At 41.1% G+C, this 14509-nt stretch overlaps 1 protein-coding gene across 3 annotated transcripts in view; it reads left to right on the top strand.

The window, feature by feature from the left end:
* The window catches only part of CAPSL (calcyphosine-like), a 29378-nt gene extending 17691 nt beyond the window's left edge, over positions 1 to 11687 (top strand). Inside the window, exon 5 of one of the 3 annotated variants that reach the window (XM_012721794.1) lies at positions 11171 to 11687. In XM_012721794.1, the coding sequence (XP_012577248.1) occupies positions 11171 to 11272 (102 nt within the window). In that variant the 3' untranslated portion in view covers positions 11273 to 11687. Of the gene's footprint in view, positions 1 to 3616; positions 3817 to 11170 lie in introns of those variants that run through there. The other 2 variants (XM_004678092.1, XM_012721793.1) reach the window with 2 other exon arrangements.
* Positions 11688 to 14509: the final 2822 nt, after the last annotated feature.

Here is a 14509-nt window from a genome sequence, read left to right as displayed (position 1 = left end):
GTGTGTGTCGGGGGAGGGGGTGCTTGATTCTGTAGACCAGCCAAATATTTTGGGATAGAAATAGCAGAATGTATGTTTTCTTCCAATATTGCTGGCCTTTGATTTCTGAGATGGTGGTAGAAAAATAGTCAACTGCCATTTCCCCAAATTAGCTCAACTCTGCATGGGATCCCAGGGTACATGTGCCTTTTTCTGCAGGTGGTTCCTCCTCTTTGCCAGGGGAAACCTCAGCTGCCCTTTTCTCTAACCCAAGGCAGAGTAGCCAGTGGTTGTGATTCAGCTGATTTAATGTTCCCACCCTCATTCTTTCTGACATTTATCTTAACAGGCCACATTAAACTCCAAAGACTCATAAAGGTTCTTGGGGTTTTTAGCAGTTACAGCATCTGATGTCAGCCGAATATCACAGGCCCCGTGTTAATACCAGCTTTCTCTGTGCATGGTCATCCTGGGGATGCAGTGATGGTGCTGCTTGCTGCCTACACAGCACAGCTACAAAAGCCACTTTTGGATGGTGGATTGACAGCTTTACAGATTATTACAGACTTACAACTTCAATAAGTGTCCCAGATGACTCTTAATCACATTCATACTTGATTGAGATCTGTCTTTCTAAAAGATTCAGGAGTGTCTGTTTTTAATTACTAAATAGGTACCTGAAACTCATTCAGCATAACTATGAATCTGGGCAGTGTTTTTTGAATATTGATGATTCCAGGCATGTGTTAAGGGCTTTATAGGAATCTCTCATTTATCTGACATGTCAGAAAGGTTCGTACATTAGATACTTTAAATACTCAAGAAATGATTGATGGAAATAAACTCTCTTTTGAAAGAGGAATAATTAGCCCCCACTTTATGTTATTCAAATGTTTTATACATTAAGATGTCTCATGTATAGCTACTCAAACAAAGCCTGTGGCTTTAAAATGGCTGTGGCTTTAAACAATACAGTTGATAATTCAAGTAAGACAGAATTTAGAATAAGCCAAGAAAGCCAGCATAATTTTTTAGTCAAGGATGATGTTTAAATTTATGAACTTCTGATAACCAAACTAACCTCTCACTTAGTCATGAAGGTCACTGGAGTTTATAGCAGCTGTGGAATTGGAGGTGAAGAGTCTGATCCTCCACCCTCTCCCCTCAGATTAGACATTATTGGAGGATAGTATGAGGTAGCCAGAGAATGTGTGAAGTTCACCTTCTTCACTTGGGCCTGTCCCTAAACCTTGCCTTAGTTGGGGGAGACTTTCATATCTAGGCTTTGAAGTTCTCATGTGTCTGTATCATTTTAAAATAACATTTTAGAATAAATGTTTTAGATGTAGATTTGCCTTTGAGGAGATATGAGTCTTTGAGGGATATTAGTTCATGTAGATGACTTTATATTTTTTAAGATTTATTTTTATATATTTGTGCATATAAGAACTGGGGTACAGTCCAGAGGAGTGAGGGTGGGAAGGGGTGAGAGGATTTACTGGAGACAGAATGGGGAGCAGAACAGACAGACCTACTGAAACACAATCCTGAGGGGAACAGTGGTGACACAGGAGAGGTCTGCTGTGCCATGTGAGTTAGCTTCCTGGCTGGGGATCGAATTCAGGCCTCAGTGGCTGGCAATAGCTTCAGAGCACTGAGACTTTAACTCCTGTGTCCCCAGGGAGGCATCTGTAGACAATTTTAGGTATACTACTGAATATATATTATCGATAACCTAAACTTATTTTACGATTTCCCTATCAGTCTGGAGTTGAGAAAAAGGGACCGTGTTCTGTATCACGACTCAGAGCAGTCAAGTGATATGCCAAAAGAAAGAAGGTTCATTTTCTCATGTTTTTTAAAGTCAAGTAAAATGATGAATACTAGTTATAGTGAGTGGATGAGTAATTTACCACAATGAGGGGGAAAGCCATCAGGGGAATCAGAGAATTTGTGTTTCAGGCCAGTTGAGTCTCAGAAAATAAGCTGACACTCTCCAAGAATAATGAATGGTCTTTCCTGAAATGGTTAAATAAATAAGGTCTGTCGTCTGGTTTTACACAGTCTGACTCCCAGATACGGCTTAATGCTGACTGGAGAATCTAAAGGAGGGCAAAATAAATAAAAAAAGAGCATTAATGCTCTACCACTTTTAGCAAGAGCTGTGCACATATTTATTTCTACTTCTAGATCACTGAACAAGTACAGCTTAACTGTTAGCTCAATCCAGTGCTTTTCTTCTTACTGCTTTTCACTCCTTGGGGGCAGAAGGGAGCAGTGGTAGGTCCAGGGAAAGAATGATGGATCCGCTTAACATTTCAGCAAAAAAAGGCAAGTGGATCAATCAGCTCATGTGATTGTTAGGGAATAGGGAGGTACTTTCTGGGAGAGGAATTTGCTGTTAAGGGCTGAAAGAGTTTTTGAGTTATTTATGGCTTTTACTTTTTGTGATTTTTTTTTTTTTTGATTACTCATGATCCTGAAAAGTGAGAGCTAACAAGGAAACAATAACTTTCCAAAACCAGTTGTCATTGTGGTATCTGTCTCCTCACACAGAAGAGGGCTATCCCTTAGGCTAAATTGACCAGTTGGAGAGAGAGATGGGTCAAACAAGAAACAACCTGCTTTCTGATTTAGCTGCCCAAGTGGATGGATTGGTGTCTCTGTCACCTTCCCCTGTTACAACATAAGACAGACGGACGACTATTTCTCTTTCTTTGAAAAAGTAATGTCATGTAAAACCCAGCATACGGCCCTCCCTGGTGGCGCAGCGGGTTAAAGCACAGCACAAAGAAGCTTGAGCCACTTCCGCATGAGTTCGATCCCCGCCTGCCCCGGGGGTGACCACATGGCGTGGCAGACCTCTCCTGACCCGCCCGCTGCTCCCCTCAGCAGTGTACTTGGTCGGTCTGCCTGTTCTGCTCCCCACTCTGTCTCTGGTGAAGCCTCTCACCCTCCGCATCTCTGGCCTGTACCCCAGTTCTGTATGAATAAATAAATAAATCTTTAAAAACAAAACAAAACAAAACAAAACAAAAAAACCAGCATAGGCACACACATTAGCTGATATTCCAAAGAGAAGTTAGAAGCATAAACTGGGGCGACAACTCAAGAAAGGGGGGCATGCTCTAGGGGCTCCCACCTTTTACTTACGCTGTGTCTTTGCAAAGCATAAAGCCAAAGAAGGTTTAATCAGAAATCTGTTTCTTACCCACAGGACAGAGCTTCATTTTTTTTGGAAAAGTAAAACACTAGTTCTCCTGATACAAAGACACATGATGTCGTGTCGCAGAAAGACAGTATTAACTACAATTAAAGAACACTTGCTTCTAATTCTGAGTTTCTGTCTCACTTATCTCCCAGATAGGTCTGCTCTTAAGGAAAGAGAAGAACCTGCATCTCACTCCCATGTAGGCTGATTTGAACATTTTCAAGACTCTCTACCTCTTCTCCTTGTGCCTTCCTATACTGTTCTCCTCCACTCACACTCCTTCATTTTTGATTTTATCTCCAGCTGTGGTCATTAAAATGTCTCCTTGATTGAAATTTCCTTTCCATTTCCTGGTACTGGAGATGGGCCTCGACTGAAATGTTGAAAAGCAAAGTTTCACTTTTGTTTCTGACTTTTCCCCTGCAGGTGACCCCGGAGGAGTTCATGAACTACTATGCTGGGGTGAGCGCATCCATTGACACGGATGTGTATTTCATTGTCATGATGAGAACTGCCTGGAAGCTCTAAAGTATGACCTGTGTTCCAGGGACTTGGGCACAATCACGTGTCTCCACATGATTAAACATCAGCTTAAAACCAGGATTTTATTGTTTTCATGTTCATCCCCTGTCAACACTCACTGCATTTACTAAACAAGAAATACAGAAACGAAGGTCAGCTTCTAAGTGAAAACTTCATTGAGGCTGTTTCCTTAGCTGTAAAGCTGGAATTAAAATAAGATCTGCAGAACTCTTCGAGCCAGGCTGATATATGAGATGTTCCCTTGGTTATAAATGGAAGTATGAAGATTTTAATTAGAATTCCCCCCATCCAACTAGTGTTTGTCTGTCTCCATTTGGATGGTGCCTCTCCAGGTGCAAGGCTGTGTTGATTTTTAGGATGGATTGCCCATCTTTAAGTTCTTTAGTTCCCATTCGGGAACCAGAGGAAGATAAGTTTCAATTTCCAGAACTTGAGTTTCTCCCCATGGTTTAGGAACTTATGGTTTGTCAAAGATATTTAAAATTATTTTTTTTTGTGGGGGGGGGTCACTTTAAGTGAATCTGAAGGTCATTTCTTTGAGCTGTAGAACCATGACACTTTAGATTGTTCCTGTGCTTAAAGTTTCAGGCTGTTCTCAAGATTTTATGGGGGACATTTTGCTCTGAGAGTGGGCAGACCATTCTGGCAAGCCTTTGCCTGGTTAATTATTTATGACTCCTTTCTCTGCCTTTGGTCAATCATGTTGAAGTGCCCAGCAAGGGTGTTTGGGGTAACATGGACGAGGCTCACAAGTCTACTCCAAAGCAGATCTTGCATCTCGGCATGTCATGCCTCAAAATGTTCTCTTCCTATTTCTGAGTTTGGCCTGCATATTACTGATGTGTGAGAACCTCCCTTGCTTCTAAACAAAGGCAGCCCCAGCAGATTTTGAAACTACAGCTCTCCGCCCTGTGTGTTCTTTGTCTGGGGCTAGAGATGAAAACACAACCACCAACCCTCGGGTTGTGGTGCCGGAGGTAATGGCCAACCTGCCCTGTTACATAGGAGCTGTCCTTTCTGTTACCTCTGTCCTTGGCTGCCCTTGCCCCCCGAGGTTTCTGGACTTTGATTGGAGTCATGGCTCCTTTCAGATACATATTTAAGCAATGCTGGATTCGGGGCAGAACATACTTACCACATTCTGTAGCAACTCGTTTAATTTTTATTTCTCAGTTCTGGAAGTTGAGATGAGAATACATTGATTAAAAAATTGTGAAAACAGATATTTCCAGAGGAGAATCATAGCAGTCATTAAAAAGGACAGTTTGCTTTGTGGATTGTTCAGGAGCTAAACGCTCATCCTAGTGGTAAGTCTGAAAAGGATGCTTTTTCTTGAAGATGGAGCTCCTCTCTATTATGGGAAGTTAACTTTTCAGAAATGAAATACAGAAGCCTCATTTCCATTGATCTATTACATAGACTTATGTAGAAGTTGGCAGGTCAAAAGATGCCAAATGTTATGAAGAAGAACTATGTGGAAATGCTATAGAATGGCAGAATACATTAGGAAGAACTGTGTTGGAAAAAAATAGCCTTTTTTTGGTGTGTGTGTATAATGTAGCCTTGGGAAAGGTCCCCAGCTTCCTGGACCTGGTGGGTTTCAAGCCGACGGCACTAGATAGATTTGGGTTTTGATTCTGGGTATGATTCATGTCATTGCTTCACTGGGGACATAGAGGTAGCGTGTGATTTTGAGCGAGGACTAAGCTGTAGCTTTCAGCTTTGTGTTCCCCAGTTACCCTTTGCTTCCTGTTTAATTGGGGCACAGCTATCAGATTTCAGATAACCCGGCATCACTGCATCTTTGCTCACATTCAGTTTATCTTTTCCTAGCAGGTCAATTTCTAGGTCCATGCAAGGATTTTACCAAGGCCTACTAAGACTCTGTAAACAAGATCGAATGACCTGATGGTGAAAGCTCATTTCACTCGTATTCTGAATTTTATCTAATCAAATCAGAAATTGCTCAGTATTCAGATCGACTCACTCTAAAAACCAAGGGAAGAACAAAGAAAGTCATTAAAAATCATTTCCGTAATATTTTTCTGCATATAGTTTCTATTTAAACACTACTCCATTTGCAATTTAGAAATTAAGTACTTAGATCAGAAGATCACACTCCATAAAAGTTCTCCAAAATAACCTTTGGGAGTAATCCGTCTGTTGCTCCTGGGCCGCCAGGTAGGCAATTAAACAAAGCAGTCAAAGAAGAGAGAAAGAAATTTGCAGCTTTTTAGGAAACAAAAAAGATGCTGATAAAATCCTGACTCTGAGAATCAGAATTGGTTAGAAAGAGCCACCAATGACAACATTGCATTTGGCATTCTTAGTCCCCCAAAGGTAAACTTATAAAGCATGGAGGAAATCTTGTCTTAGCTGCTGTTAAGAATTGGTGACTCTATTGCCCAGTTCCTTGTAGGAGGCAACTGTGAATTCTAAGATGCACTTTTAAAATTGTTGGCTGGGGCAGAATTCATTCAGCCAGGCTGTGGAGCTGATTTTCACAGTTAATCAAACCTTGATAGGATTTCTTCACAGATCCAGATGGTGGTCTGGAGGACAGCACTTTTTCTTTGTGGTTTATTGACAGGCTTGGAGTCATGATTCATGCTCTCATGGCAGATTTTAAGGCAGAGCTGGGTTCTCTCAAGTAGGCTGCTGATAGGCTTTGCACATAGAATACGAGGGCTTTATAGTGAAAACCCGCACCATCAGTTATTAATTACCGAGCCATTGCTATATGCCATGTTCTACTGTGGGCTGTGGTGTTATGTGATGGATTAGAACAAACGCAAACAAAATCTGTGGCTTTCAAATTTTCAGTCTATTGTTGGTAAGAAATTCGAAAGCAGGGAGAAGCGGGTGGTTGGGAGGAGCTGAATGCATCTCCCCTCTCTGTGTTTTATTCAGTATCTGAAACCAAGGACAGTTTGATCCTTCGTGTTGATGGGGAAATGATGAAGTAGTGTTATAAATGTAGACAGGTTTATCAAGACAATACAAGAAAATACCCCTCTATCTTGGGAGGCAGATCTTTGGAACTTCATTTCTCTTGGCCAGTGTGGATTACTTCATTGAGCCATGAGGGTACAAGTAGGTAACGGCTGAACCCTCACCAGACTACTTACAGATGCCATCTGTTCTGCTGATGTTTAATCAAGTGGAGAGATGAAATTAGCCAAATGCATTCTTGGGCGGTATGTGGTACCAGTCTTTTCTTCTGAGTAGTATAATTTTGGCATGTGTGTTCTGGGCCTATTATTGAAAACCTCACCATTTCCAAATTTCCAGATTAATTCACAGATTGGCTTTCCTGGAAATCACAGGCTGTTCTTTGAAATTAAATCTTGTGAAATAAAGCATCAAAGTTTCAAATTTTAGAAATGCCTATGACTCAAGGAAAAACAAAGATGCCAATGGTGTCAGATGGTCACACAAGATGATTTTCATGTAATTGATCCTTTTTAAAGCCAATGGTTCTAGCACAGCTTTACTTTTCCAATGTTGTTAATTTATATTCAAACTATATAATCCTGGTTCTTTCATTATAATAATAATTTACCCCCCCACCACCACTGAGTTAATTTCCTAAAATAACTTCTTTTTAGACAGATGCTGGGTAAAATCTGTTGAAAGAAATATAAACAAATGATTGATGGGGGTTCTGAGAATAGTGCTGTGTGAGAAGAATTCTTTTTGCCATCTCAGTTGGTGTGGTGAGAGGTTGTGGTGAAACAGCTCTTCCTCTCTGAGAATAGCATGACCTTCTTGTCTTATTCTCACACCTGCTTCGCCAGAGCAGTATTTTCCCTCAGCAAAATCTAGTGGACGGTGTGTTCTTTAGGAGTGAAACCCACTGAAAATATGATTAGCTGAGGTTTTGAAAAAGGACCCAGCAACTACCAGAAGGAAAAGACAATCTTGAAATGCAATGACCTAAATTCTTTCATTCTAGATTCCTCTCCGTCTTGTCATCAATGGGAAATTATTTATTATGTCTCTGGAGTATTGTAAATGTTCCAGCTGCTATTGCAAACTGGGGGGTGGGGTGAGCAGTGAGCAAAAGACTGCCTCTCCAAAATAAGACTTTTGGGCAAAAGGTTAATTGCATGGGAACAACGCTGAAAATTGGATGAAGATTGCTTTTGAAAAAGATACTTATAAGTAAATTTCAATAAGGCCATGTACAGGAAGACCTGATCTCCTCTCTCTTTTCAGTGGAGAAAGCAGAATTTAATCCGCGCCTTTCGTGGTGACCTGCCTCACTAACTTTCCATTCTCCCCCACAAAGTCCTTCTGCCTTAGCTAAGCTATTTAAGATGGCGTCCGAAGCCCTGCGAACGAGTTAAATCAGTCCTGCTGTGTCTCCCCCATGTAGACAGGAGGTATACACGGTATTATTAAATTTCCTTTTGCCTTTTTCTCTTATTAATCTGTCTAATGCTTGTCTGACTTTGCCCAGCGTACAGAAACCCAGAGGGTTTCTGGATAATTTCCTTTGTGCCCTCATGGATGCAGCTTCCATTTTACCAAAGTTCGGTGCGGACTGCGGTTGTTGCGTCTGTATTCTTGCTTCCATCCCTGGAATTGTGGTCAGCAGCTCAATTGCAAAGGGTCACACCGACTTTTATATTACAGTGCCAATCGAAATATCATCCACCTTCAATTCCCATCTGCTCTAGACTTTGTCCTAATTTTACAAGGAACTGAGAGCTCAAGCTCCTTTCTGAAAGTTGAAGCAAGATCTGAGTATGTAGTTTGTAATTCTGTTATTGAAGACTTGAGTAACTTTCTTTCCTGAGCTAACACTTGGCATTCAGAGACTGATTTTTATTCTAGGAACATCTTGATCTTACGCTTGAAAGTTTTGAGTTGCTTTTCTCCTAGAAACACTCAGGTCACATGTGGAACAGATGACAGTCAGTGCTCTGGGAGATCTTAGAACAGAATGGGACCTGCAGTTGAGAGAAAATGATGTGTGCTCCTTCAGGTGACTGGGAGTATCAGCTGCTTCCATTTTGATGGGCTCAAATATGGCACAAATGTGGAGTATTATCAAGTGTCAGGCATTACCTTAGGAAGCCCAGATCATTCTTTTAGTTTCCTAGGAAACCAGAAAATAAAATACCTTTCTACAACTTTTATACTTAGTTATGACTAAAATCTCAATTTGGTAAAAGCATTCAACATCCATTTACTTAGGATTATTTTTGAAGTTGCCAAGTGTATATAGTGAATCAACATTCACTCAGCCGCCGTTCAATGAGCTCATTTAGAAAAGGTTTGAGTGAAAATTTACTTCTGCTTTGTCTATACAAAAAAAGAAAAGGATGGCTAAGCAAGTCACTATGTAAAGAAGATTGTAAGGGTCTACCTATATTTATATATATCGTTTATTTTAAGGATATTTGGAGATGCATGTGGTTTGTCTCCTGGAAAGGGTCGGGTAGGATTTTTACAATGTTACCAGGATAGGCCCTTTGTTACCTTTATACTGAAACTCCAGGTGAGGAAAGACACTATGTGCTTTGGAGGGTTTCTTATCACTACTTAAAGACTGGTGGGGGGGGGGTTTGTATTTTGAGTTGAGAGTATTAAGAACGCTGGAGGCTGAGGAGAAGCTTCTTGCCTGAGTCTTTTGACCTTCCCTAATCTGAGAAATTTATCAGCGCGAACCCCCCCCCCCCTTTTATGACCTAGAATAGTTTGGGAGGGTTTCATCATGGGTTGTAAGTTTACTAGTGAACATGTGCCTTCTGTTACTGTTCTGAATCTCATCTTTTCTCTTAAAGATGAAGTAACCTCCTCCTTGTCTGAGGTCTCTCCTTCTCTTTCCTCCACCTCTACTCCCAAAGTACAGAATCAGTATCCCTAGTCTGCTCCCTCATGCTTTAGAATTCACAATCATGTAAATTCTCTATACACCTGTTATTAAATGCTGGCTTTTCCCTCCTACTAATATATCTGATGTTAATGATCAGAAGAACCCAGAAGGGGTGGGGGAAATTTTCCTCCATGCCCCAACACATATAAATTAATTAGTTTCTAGTCAAAAAAAATTACCACATATCTTTTCAAACAATTCTAGGTCAATAGTGAGCTGACAGTACTTTATTTGCATAACTGTAACACAAACTATTTTCTAGAGAGTGAGGTTTCTTTATGTAATCCTATCTTAGCAATCTTGTAAAATAGAAATTGAATAGAAATTGATGCCACATTTTAAGTAACCTGTGATATAAATACTAAAATATTTTATTAAAAACTATACTTGATTCTAGTCAAAAGGCACATGTGCATTAAAACAAGAACTTATCTTAGTGATGATAGTTAAGATATAATTTCTGGGAAGCAGATGGAAGAGTATTTGAGCTACAATGTTAAGGTTTAATTTATAGCACTGACTTGTCCATTTGTCACATTATCAGACTATGCCTTGTCATTTCTGTAGTTCTGACTTCACAGAATTACTTCAATATAAGGTTTGAAACATTAGGTTCTCTCGTGAAACATTAGGTTCTCTCGTGAAACAGTTGGCTTTGTATTGCAGTTTTAATGTGTCTCCACATATATTTCTTCTTCTTAATTATATTAACTCATCCTGCTTCTTAAATGTTCACCTCTTCCCAGCGATGCTTTTGGAGAATTTCAAAATGTTAACATTGTGATGGTTCAGTTACAACTGATGACATTTCTTTGAAATGATAAGGCCCTGTTCAAATCATGCTCTTCCACGCTTTCAGAAGAACAGAATGCAATTGCCCACAAAACATTATTTTCAGAGCCAACAAGGAGAGTTTGAAAATCTGATGTTAATATCCCTTTTGCCATGATAGGATTGGGTCTCTGGCTTGCGGGCCAGCCAGGTCTCAGATGCCCAGCCTCTGAGCGTTGTCTCTGGAACTACGGGGAGTGGTGTGATTCTGTGCTGGTACTGGGAAGGGAGAGGTTAAAGGGAGAAGAGAAGCGAGGGGATGATTCTCGCTCTGTGTATCTTTGCTCTCCATTGCACACTGAAGGAAGCCCAGGTGGCGCCATGAAGCGCCAACTCGTGTCCTGGCCTACCCGAGAGTGGCAGTTTGCTCGCTGCCCAGCCTACCTGGCGAGTCCCCACAGCCTGTGTCCTGCACACGGGGCTGCCCCTTTCTCTGGTTCTGTCCTCTCTGCATGCGAGGACTGCACTCCTGCTCCCTCAAGGCTTTTCTTCTGTTCACTTATGTTATCAATGTCTCTACTCGACATAACATGTCTCCTCAAAAATGTCCTGTGGCGGAGAAGGTCCTCCGGAAGGACAAGCCAGGCGCCCGGACTACCTGACCCTGCTTGCCTGGTCAGTCTAATGCCATAGAAAATATTTCAGGCAGACATAGACTGCTCTACTGTGATTGACACATACTTCGACACTGTTTCTTCTCTTACCCTTTTTATCTCCTTCAGGTTTCAAAAGAAGATTTTTTGAACTACTATGCTGGTGTTAGTGCGTCTATTGACACCGATGCTTATTTCATTTTAATGATGAGAAAATCCTGGAGTTTATGAGTTTTGTCTGAGTTCTTTTGGAAATCAGGGACTCTCAGAGTGGAATGAGTTTGAAAGAAAGCCAATGCTATAGATGTTGATAATGTGTAAGCTCAAGTCTCTGAAAGACCTGAAAATTTAAGAGTTTTAGATCTTTGGTCATTTTACTTGATTACTAGACTACATTCATTTCCTTAAATGCCTGAGGAAACATTTTTAACTCTGAGATAAAGGAAGGAAGGAAAGAGCAGAAGGCACAATGAAAGAAGACTCTGAAGTGAGGCTGGGAGGCAGCGCCTGCCTGTGACACTGCTGGTGAGAGGCTTCCCTCTAGGAGTTGCAAATCCAGCTCCCACTCTGTTGACTGTCCTGGGAGTCCAGGAGGTGGTGATGATTAAGGCCAGCGGGAACATTGGATGCTGTAAAACTTCCTGAACTTACTTATGTTAATGTCTTTCTTGACACTTTACAAATAAAATTTATTTTACCCTGAAATGTAAGTTTTGTTGTTGTATTTTCATATTTTACTGCAGGGATTCACACTTAACAAATATCCACACTTGCACGCACGGGCCATGTGAGTGCCTGTGGTAACAAGGCAGGTGGGCCCAAGCAGGTGTGTTGGGAGGAGCTGGATTCCTAAGGCGGGCTCACTCACAGCAGCAGAGGCCAGGATGGAAATGGGAGCAGGGAAAGGAAGAGGCTGCTTGAAGCCTGGGGCCTTAGGGAGCATTGGGGTCAATGGGGGAGGACTTTGAAGCTGCTTTGGGGGGTCATCATCATCGAACCCAGTTAGAGGCTTTTCCATAGGAGACTGATGTTGGATTTCCCAGTGTTGTATTTCTCTGTTGACTTCTCAGGTAACAAAAATGACTGAGGGTTGATTAGCCACATACTGACAGCCTCTTCATCTTTGCAAACAGGTAGTGCAGGCTGGGAGAGGAGGTGGAAGGCTCAGTCTGTGCTTCTCAAATGTTAATCAGCAAGCACCTCACATGGGATCCTTTTCAGATGCTCATTCTGCCTCAGAACTCTGGAGTGGGGACTGGACAGGAGCCTCTGACCAGCTTCTCCAGGATGACGATTCCACCACTGTTCAGATAACGCTTCTGGTAACAAGGGCTAAAAAGCGTCTAGCTTTTATATTTCCAGTGCATTTGGCTTATTATTTGCCTACCTTTGGCTGGCCATCTTAACTTATGACTTCTGCCTATGGGTGCTTGTTTAGAGTCATGGAATTATGAAGAAAGTATTAAAGAAAATGTATGTGCCTTACAGGCATGTTTAGCAGAGAAATACCCTTTTTAAAAAATGTTTTTATTTTTTAATAATATAATAGCTTGTTTTTACATCATTTTGTGACTTTTTCCTTCTAAATTGTAATCTCCATAGGATTTGTAATCACCAAATCACCTGTGTGCTATCACCATAGTCCAGTGCACTTACCCCCCCCCCACCTTTTTGATCCCATTCCCCACTCCACCCCCCATAAAATGTTTCTGGTATATAGCTGTTCATTATTATTATTATTATTTTCTCCCCTGGTCCTTTATACTCCTGCTATGAGTGAAACCATCTGGCATTTTTCCTTTTCTTTCTGGCTTATTTCACTAAGCATGACCCCTTCCAGATCCATCCATGTTGCTGCAAAAGGCATGTGTTAATCGTTTTTGATTGCTGAGTAATATTCCATTATGTATATGTATCACATCTTATTAATCCAGTCATCTACTTTTGGGCATTTGGGTTGATTCTGTTGTAAATAAAGCAGCAATAAACATGGGGGTGCAGGTATCTTTTTGAATCAGTGTTTTTGTGTCTTTTGGGTAGATACCTAGGAGTGGGATTGCTGAGTCATATGGAAGCTCCATTTTTAGCAGTTTGAGGAACCTCCAAACAGTTTTCCATAGTGGTTGTACTAGTTTGCATTCCCACCAGCAGTGCAGGAGAGTTCCTTTTTCTCCACATCTTCGCCAACATTTGTTGTTGCTAGTTGTTTGAAGATGTGCCATTCTCACTGGGGTGAGATGGTATCTCATTGTGGTTTTAATTTGCATCTCCCTTATTACGAGTGATGTTGAACATTTTTCATATGCTTGTTGGCCATCTGCATTTCCTCTTTGGAGAAGTGTCTTTTTAGCTTTCTTGCCCATTTTTTGATGGGTTTGTTTATTTTTGTTGAGTTTCAGCAGTTCTTTGTATATCTTTGTGATCAATCCTTTATCACTAGTTTTGTGTGAGAAATTTTTTTCCCAATCAGTGGGATTCTATTTATTTTTTATTTTTTTTTAAGATTTGTTTATTTGTGCATACAGAACTGGGGTACAGGCCAGAGGCTCGGGGTGGTGAGAGGCTTTACCAGAGACAGAGTGGGGAACAGAACAGGCAGATCGACGAAGTACACTGCTGAAGGGAGCAGTGGGTGGGTCAGGAGAGGTCTGCACACCATCTGGTCACCACTGGGGCAGGCGGGAATAGAACTCATGTGGAAGCGGCTTTAGATTCTCAATGCTGTGCTTTAACCCACTGTGCCACCAGGGAGGGCCCAGGATTCTGTTTTTTGTAATGTCTCTTTTGCTGTACAGAAGCTCTTAAACTTGATGTAGTCCCATCTATTTACCCTTTCCTTCACTGTTGTTGCATTGGGTGCTGTATCTTCAAAGATGTTACTGAAGTGTATGTCGAGTAGTGTTTTACCCATCTTTGCTTCCAGGTACTTTATGGTTTTTGTTCTTATGTCTAGGTCTTTAATCCACTTTTAGTTGGTTTTTGTGTATGGTGTGAGGTAGTGATCTAGTTTAATTTTTTTGTATGTAGCTTCCCAGGTTTCCCAGCACCATTTGTTGAACAAAGTTGCTTTGTCCCATTGTATCTTCTTTGCTCCTTTGTCAAAGATTAGCTGCCCATAAGCCTGTGGGCTTATATCTGTGTTTTCTATTTGAATCCACTGGACTGTGTGTCTGTTCTTGTTCCAGTACCATGCAGTTTTGGTTATTATGGCTTTGTAGTATAGCTTGAAATTTGGGATTGTGATGCCTCTGTTCTCTTTCTTTTTACTCATGAGAATTTTGGCTATTCGAGGTCTTTTGTGGTGTCATATGAATCTCATCAACATTTGTTCTATTTCTTTGAAGAATATCATTGAGACTTTTACTGGGATAGCATTAAATCTGTATGTTGCTTTTGGTAGGATGGCCATTTTTTTTTTATTTGTGCATACAGAACTGGGGTATAGGCCAGAGGCTCAGGGGCGGTGAG

This window comes from Condylura cristata, unplaced genomic scaffold (assembly GCF_000260355.1).
Source record: "Condylura cristata isolate star-nosed mole 26May11 unplaced genomic scaffold, ConCri1.0 scaffold00007, whole genome shotgun sequence".
NCBI classification, from domain to species: domain Eukaryota; kingdom Metazoa; phylum Chordata; class Mammalia; order Eulipotyphla; family Talpidae; genus Condylura; species Condylura cristata.
The sequence above is the reverse complement of the archived record's forward strand: the minus strand, read 5'-3'. Positions and strand labels throughout refer to the sequence as shown.